This window comes from Conger conger, chromosome 10 (assembly GCF_963514075.1).
Source record: "Conger conger chromosome 10, fConCon1.1, whole genome shotgun sequence".
Lineage (NCBI taxonomy): Eukaryota > Metazoa > Chordata > Actinopteri > Anguilliformes > Congridae > Conger > Conger conger.
Window position 1 is genome coordinate 33,656,301 of NC_083769.1, and position 7,400 is coordinate 33,663,700.

Here is a 7,400-nt window from a genome sequence, read left to right on the forward strand (position 1 = left end):
GGCCCCTGGGCAGGTACCTGCTGAACATCACCACGGCGGCGGAGCACTGCAGCCGTCTGCGCTGCAGTTCCCACGGCCGCTGCCTGCGGCAGCACCCCGACAGCGACACCTACCTGCACCTCAGCCCCCTCAGCCACACCATCCAGAGCAAGGGCGACAAGCTGGAGGTCAAGGGTCAGCCCGACCCCATCGAGAGGGCGCTCTACCTCAACAAGTTCCGCTGCCAGTGCTACAGCGGCTACAAGGACGAGTCCTGTGGCAGGAAGGACCCCGCACAGCAGAAAGGGGCTTCCCCCGGCCTCCAGGCCTGGCTGCCCACTGTCCTGCTGCCCCTGCTCTTACCCGTGCTCCTGCACTGACCCTGGGCAGGCCACGCAGAGACCGGCCTGTGAGCCCACACCCACAGTAAGGGTCTACACACATACACAGAGGCATGGGGTGGACAGCGAGAAGGCTAACTGTCCTTGGAAAAACACTCTGATAACAGAGTATCCAAACTGTCCAACATGAGGAAGGTAAAAGGGGCAGTGTGGAGGACTGGAGATTGTTTACACTCTTCTGGAGAGCTGGCGTGTGTACAGACCTCTCTCTGTGCTGACTGTAGACTTGGTTGACAAAATATTGAACCCTGTAAGGGAGGGATCCTGACTGTAGAGTGGTTTTACTGTCCCCTCAGTTTCCGATCTCTCCTCCAGCACAATGAGAAATTTGAACCCATGCTTTTGTGTCCAGTTTGGAAGCACAGAGCAGGTCACCGAAGGAGCACCACGTTGCCTCATTTATATTAAAGTTCATCCATTTTTATTTTGGGTCTTTAGATGGGATGGTGCAATTATTCAACTTCAGACTAGGTTTGAGATTGAAAATAAATTCCTTGTCAATGCTGAGGAATACTATAGGGATATAGTATGTAGTTCATGATTGCCTAGGGCTCTTGAGATACCATAAAAGTGTCAGGGTAATGAACCAAATTTCTACCTGTGTTTCTTCTCTGCTCCGAAGTGCTCCTTCTCTCAGGCCACCCACCCCCCCCCCCTTCTTCACTCAACCATGACACTGCACAGTCAGTGTGTTACATACTGCAAAGTGTGCATCCGCAAAGTATGCATTTCCTGCCTTACTGTTAATTCAGGGATCTTCCTTGGACTATTTTTAACTGTTAAAAAGGGTATAAATGACTGTCTTATTCCTCATTCTATTTTACCTTCTTTTTTCCAGCTTTGGATATTTTGTTATTTTCTGTGGGAATAACTGGAATACAGTATTATGTGACATTGATATACTGTATATCTCCATGTATATCACAAATACTTTAGTTCCCCATTGTTCACTCAGAGCAGCTCTGTATTGCTGTAGGTGAAGATTTTGTTTCCATAACCTTTATTCTTCATGAATTATTGCATTCACTTGATCTGCCTCATGGTGTGATAATGTTTTACTTGGGTAGAGAAAGTCAAAGTATAAGAATAAGGGACTGTGTTCTCTGGCAGCTGTAAAACATGAATATCTTATGAACTTGGGGCTGCCCAGCCAAAAAAACGGCAAGAAGGTTTTGATCCTGTGTCTTCGGGGGAATCTTTTGGTGTGTTTATTATTTTTTAAATTCATGGACAGAAAATATTTATTCAGTATTTGAAGACTATCGCTGTTCATTTTAGTGTGTGTTTTCTTGAAAAGCTCTGTGGTATTATTTCGGCTCCACCACCCCATTTGAGAGCATTCCTTTTCCATCACTTTATGATATTTTGTTTCAGCTTGTTCAACATCTTTATATAAAATCAGTTGACCTTTTTCTGCAGTCCTTATTTCACCATTTTGGAACTGGCAGTCTTGCCTTTAGAGCTGCGGTGTGTGTAATCCAGCAAGGGCCAGTGGCATGCAGTCTTTTATTACAGTGGATAGTGAATCTAAAACCAAAGTTTGGACACTACTGGTCTCCACTCACCACTGTAGATATCCGCACAAGCAACCCTGCAGCTGAAGCACATACTCTCCTCTGAGGCAATGTCTCTGGTTTTTAAGGTGCCCGAAAGCCAGTGCCTGTTTTGCTCTCTGCAAGCCTCCAATCAGGAGAGTCTTTGGCCTAAAAATAACATGTTGCATTTGGGAACCTGGTACGTAGTTGGAAGGAACTAAAGTAATGGTAACCCAAGGGACCCTGGGGACATAAACCCAATCTGCACTCAGTGGGACAATGGCAACTGTGTACTGTGCCTGCACTGCAGACTTAACTATCATGGTGAATGACATGTGCAATTAGACACTGTCCACACAGTAGGCAAACTGAGATGTACTATAACCTTTAGAAACATGTTGGGGTTCCATGCAAAATCTGTTCATTTACTGTGGGCAAAATAAATCTAAAATGAATAAGTATGTTGCCTCATAGTCAAACCAAACCCTTTAAAATGGTCAAAGTTTCCTGGAACCAGCAGCTGTAAAAGCTGTAGAAAGAGCTAAAGATAGATTCTCTCTCACGTTCTTTTTATTTATGATACCTTTTGCTTATTGGATTTCATTGGATATACTATAAATAAAAGTCTGATTTGCATTTCTAATTAAACATTGAATTTGAAGTTCATCTTTTATTTACTCCTTTTATTTCTTGATTGCCTTGAATTCATTTTACCCTGCTAGAGCACGCCTCAAGTGTTCACTGAGAATTGCAGTGTGGTGGTGTGTCTGCAATAGATGTACGTAAATCAGTTTATTTTGTAATCAGTTATGCTGACTTTTACATTACATTACATTATTGGCATTTGGCAGACGCTCTTATCCAGAGCGACGTACAACAAAGTGCATATCCATAACCAGGGATAAGTTCGCTGAAAGACCCTAGAGGGAAGTACAATTTGAACTGCTACCTGTACAACAAAGATAAGTACGAGGGCCAATTTTTTTTTTTAAATTTTTTTTTTTTTAAACAAGAAACAAACAAACAGAGCAAAAGTGACCAAAGTTAACTATCAAAACACTGCTTACCTAGCCAACTAAAAAATACCGATACAGAAAGCAAGTCACAGAGACAACAATTAAGGTTCACAGGGAGGTAGGGAGGGATGGGGAGAGGTGCTGCTTGAAGAGGTGTGTCTTCAGCTTGCGTTTGAAGGTGGGGAGAGATTCTACAGTTCTGACCTCAACGGGGAGTTCGTTCCACCACCGTGGAGCCAGAACAGACAGCAGTCATGAGTGTGAGGTGGAGGTTCGGAGAGGGGGAGGTGCCAAGCGGCTTGTGGAGGCTGAACGAAGAGGTCTGGCAGGGGTGTAGGGTCTGATGATTTTTTGTAGATAAGCTGGGGAAGACCCCTTAACTGCTTGGAAGGCTAGCACCAATGTTTTGAATTTGATGCGAGCCATGACAGGCAGCCAGTGGTAGTAAGCAGGGGGGTGACGTGCGAGTATTTGGGAAGGTTGAAGACCAGACGAGCTGCTGCATTCTGGATAAGTTGGAGGGGTCTGATGGCGGATGCGGGGAGGCCAGCCAAGAGGGAATTGCAGTAGTCCAGGCGGGACAGAACCATCGCTTGGACCAGGAGCTGGGTCGAGTAGGGGGTGAGAAAGGGGCGGATTCTCCGTATCATAAATAAAAAGAACGTGAGACAGAATCTATCTTGGAATCGCTTGGACCAGGAGCTGGGTCGAGTAGGGGGTGAGAAAGGGGCGGATTCTCCGTATCATAAATAAAAAGAACATGAGAGAGAATCTATCTTTAGCTCTTTCTACAGCTTTTACAGCTGCTGGTTCCAGGAAACTTTGACCATTTTAAAGGGTCTGGTTTGACTATGAGGCAACATACTTATTCATTTTAGATTCCACCACCGTGGAGCCAGAACAGACAGCAGTCGTGAGCGTGAGGTGGAGGTTCGGAGAGGGGGAGGTGCCAAGCGGCTTGTGGAGGCTGAACGAAGAGGTCTGGCAGGGGTGTAGGGTCTGATGATTTTTTGTAGATAAGCTGGGGAAGACCCCTTAACTGCTTGGAAGGCTAGCACCAATGTTTTGAATTTGATGCGAGCCATGACAGGCAGCCAGTAGGGTAGTAAGCAGGGGGGTGACGTGCGAGTATTTGGGAAGGTTGAAGACCAGACGAGCTGCTGCATTCTGGATAAGTTGGAGGGGTCTGATGGCGGATGCGGGGAGGCCAGCCAAGAGGGAATTGCAGTAGTCCAGGCGGGACAGAACCATCGCTTGGACCAGGAGCTGGGTCGAGTAGGGGGTGTTGTATAGGAAGAACCTGCAAGACCGGGTCACCGCCGCAATGTTCTCGGAAAGGGACAGTCTGCTGTCCATCACCACGCCGAGGTTCCTTGCACTGGGTGACGGCGTGAGTGTGGTATCCCCGAGGGAAATGGAGAGATCCAGATGGGGAGAGGTATTAGTAGGGATGAATATCATTTCAGTCTTGCCTGGGTTGAGCTTTAGATGGTGGTTGTCCATCCAGCTCTGGATGTCCCTCAGGCAAGCAGAGATACGGGCTGAAACCTGCGTATCAGACGGCGGGAACGAGACGAAGAGTTGGGTATCGTCCGCGTAGCAGTGATAGGATAGCCCATGTGCAGTGATAGGATAGCCCATGTGCAGTGATCACAGGGCCAAGGGAGCGAGTGTAAAGAGAAAAAAGAAGCGGGCCTAGGACTGAGCCCTGGGGAACTCCTGTGGCGAGGGGCCGAGGTGTCGATACCGAACCAGCCCAGGCAACCTGGAAGGAGCGACCAGAGAGGTAGGACTCAATCCAGTCCAGGGCTGTGCCACAGATGCCCGTTGCTGACAGGGCAGACAGGAGGATGGAGTGATTGGACAGTGACTTCCAGATCGGGCCTTTGTGTCTATACTTTCTTGAAATCAAAGCTTCCAGATATGTCTTTCTCAAAGTATTTTCAAATATATATTCCTAACACTACAATTACACAACCCAGAGTAGAACACTACTCTCCTATAAACTATTTTTATACTGTCAATTTATATCTGGATATTTGCCATTCAACTCTAGTTACCTTGTCAAAGGGCACAACCGCAGTGTCCTGCATTATTATAGGGCACTGCATTAGAACCTGCTCTTCAACATTGTTTCTATAGAAATGACCACATTGTCACTCAGGTTAACTCATCTATATGAGCCTATCCCTTTACAGCCTTTAAACTGTTAGTCATCTCTGAGAATCACTCATTCAAGTCTCTGACATTGTGTAATATTCATAATATCATATCCATACTTTTGTGGACTGTGTTGCATCACAGGATAAGTAATGATGTATGTCACAGTTGGAATGGGGCACACAGTTATTTTTTATGGTGAAATTCTCCTGGGACTGGCAGTCATGGTGTCAGACCCAAGCACAAGTCAAATCTATGTCATTTTCCTTTCATATCTTTTATGAATTAGAGTGTATTGATTTGTATACATGCAACATGTCTTTTTCTAACCTGATTCTAACAAGAAATATACATTAAGTGAGAGAGCATGTAGTGATGTCGATTTGTTTCAATAACACTGTAAATCTATAAAATTGCATGCATAATATATTAACCTGACATCTATTTAACATGAATAATTTTACTGTACATTACTGTACTGCACCCCCAACACTTTCTTTCACTTTGAACATGCTGCCTTTTCCTGATGAGACCTTGTTTGGAATCCATTCCAGTAAAGGGGGTAATCCACTAGTGCCAAAAGCAACATTATTGGGCTTGAAACACAGAGAAGGCCTTGTTTTCTAACTTAAACCAGACCCACAGCTACACATGCTGGGATCTTTTCAATTTACTACCTCATTGGTTCCTGACCCCCAGCAGGAGTAGGCCCTACCATTTTGCCTTCATGTTTGTGAGGCTGAAGGTTCTTTCTGCCAATCAGCAGGGGGTGGATCTCTGTAACATACTCTGATTGCAACTTTGTATAGGAGAAAAATTAAGTGAAAACAAAGTGCCCTGGTCTGTCATTCCACACTTTGCCTTGGAGGATTAGGGTGAGCAATCATTTTAGTCAAATGAAGACATGGAGAACATGTTTCTTTACTGCTTTTTAGGCTGAAACTAATAAAACAAGGCTATAGCTTGTAGCTTGCGTTCCAGACACTGCAGTGGCAGGAATGCACTCCTGACACATTTTCTCCCCAGAGGCAGGCTGATGGTCAGTCATACTGTGCCATATTGTGGGCTCCATCATTTTAGGGACAAAGACATATTTGTTGATTGCCTCTGCACACCACAATTCTAGGTTGGTAATCAAATAATTAATGTGGGTAAAGTACAGATTTTCAGATTTTATTTAGTGTATTTTTATACATTTTGGTTTCACCATATAGAACATACAGCACTTTTTATACATGCCCCCCCAAGTTTCATTCATTATCCTAACCCGCTTATCCTGAACAGGGTCGCAGGGGGGCTGGAGCCTATCCCAGCATACATTGGGCGAAAGGCAGGAATACACCCTGGAGAGGTCGCCAGTCCATCACAGGGCACACACACCATTCACTCATACACTCATACCTACGGGCAATTTACTCTCCAATCAGCCTAACCTGCATGTCTTAGGACTGTGGGAGGAAACCGGAGTACCCGGAGGAAACCCACGCGAACACGGGGAGAACATGCAAACTCCGCACAGAGAGGCCCCGGCCGACGGGGATTCAAACCCAAGACCTCCTTGCTGTGAGGCCCCCCCAAGTTTAAGCCACCATAACATTTCAGACAAATCTTCATGATTTGTTTTCTGGTATTCTGGTTTCCACAGGTTGATCATTTATATGTCAGGCTTTACATAAAAAAATAAAATAACGAACTAACTAACTTCTACTTCTAGCTCCTAGAATGAATATTTAAGGGATTTGAATGGTCTTAAAGATGGCAGACCTCAATCAATTTCTGGGTCAGGAGCAATTAAAGAAAAAAGCCAAAAAAACACCCAGAGACATAGGCCAAACCTTAGGCTTACCAAAATCAACTGTTTGGGTCATCACCAAGAGGAAGGATAGCATTGGTGACCTCAGTAATCGCCAAGGGCCTAGAGGGCCCAGAAAGGACCTGTATCCTGATGACTGAATAATTCTCACCATGATTAATAAAAAACCACAACACCTGTCCAACAGATCAGAAGCACTGCTCAGGATCCAGGCATTGATGTGTCCATGACTATTATCCACAGAAGACTTCATAAACAGAATTACAGGGGCTACACTGTAAGATGCAAAGCTCTCGTTTGCCACGAAAATCACAGTTTGTGATTTCAAAAGCTCCCCCTCTTATCAGTGAAAGTGGAGGGTGTGTTATGGTTTGGGCACCTCCAGTATGGCTGCCAGAGGCATTGGCTCGCTCATCTTCACTGATTATGTAACTGCTGATCTCAGCAACAGAAGCATCTTCAAAGAAATGCCTCCAAACTTAATGGACAGCACGTC

The 7,400-nt window shown here is 45.2% G+C and overlaps 1 protein-coding gene across 2 annotated transcripts in view; it reads left to right on the forward strand.

Annotated features, from left to right (window-relative positions):
- Positions 1 to 2,581, forward strand: part of hyal2a (hyaluronidase 2a) — a 10,521-nt gene extending 7,940 nt beyond the window's left edge. For both annotated transcript variants that reach the window (XM_061258857.1, XM_061258858.1), the window contains exon 4: positions 1 to 2,581. This exon is cut by the window's left edge and continues 34 nt beyond it. In XM_061258857.1, the coding sequence (XP_061114841.1) occupies positions 1 to 359 (359 nt within the window). In that variant the 3' untranslated portion in view covers positions 360 to 2,581.
- The last annotated feature ends 4,819 nt before the right edge of the window (positions 2,582 to 7,400 follow it).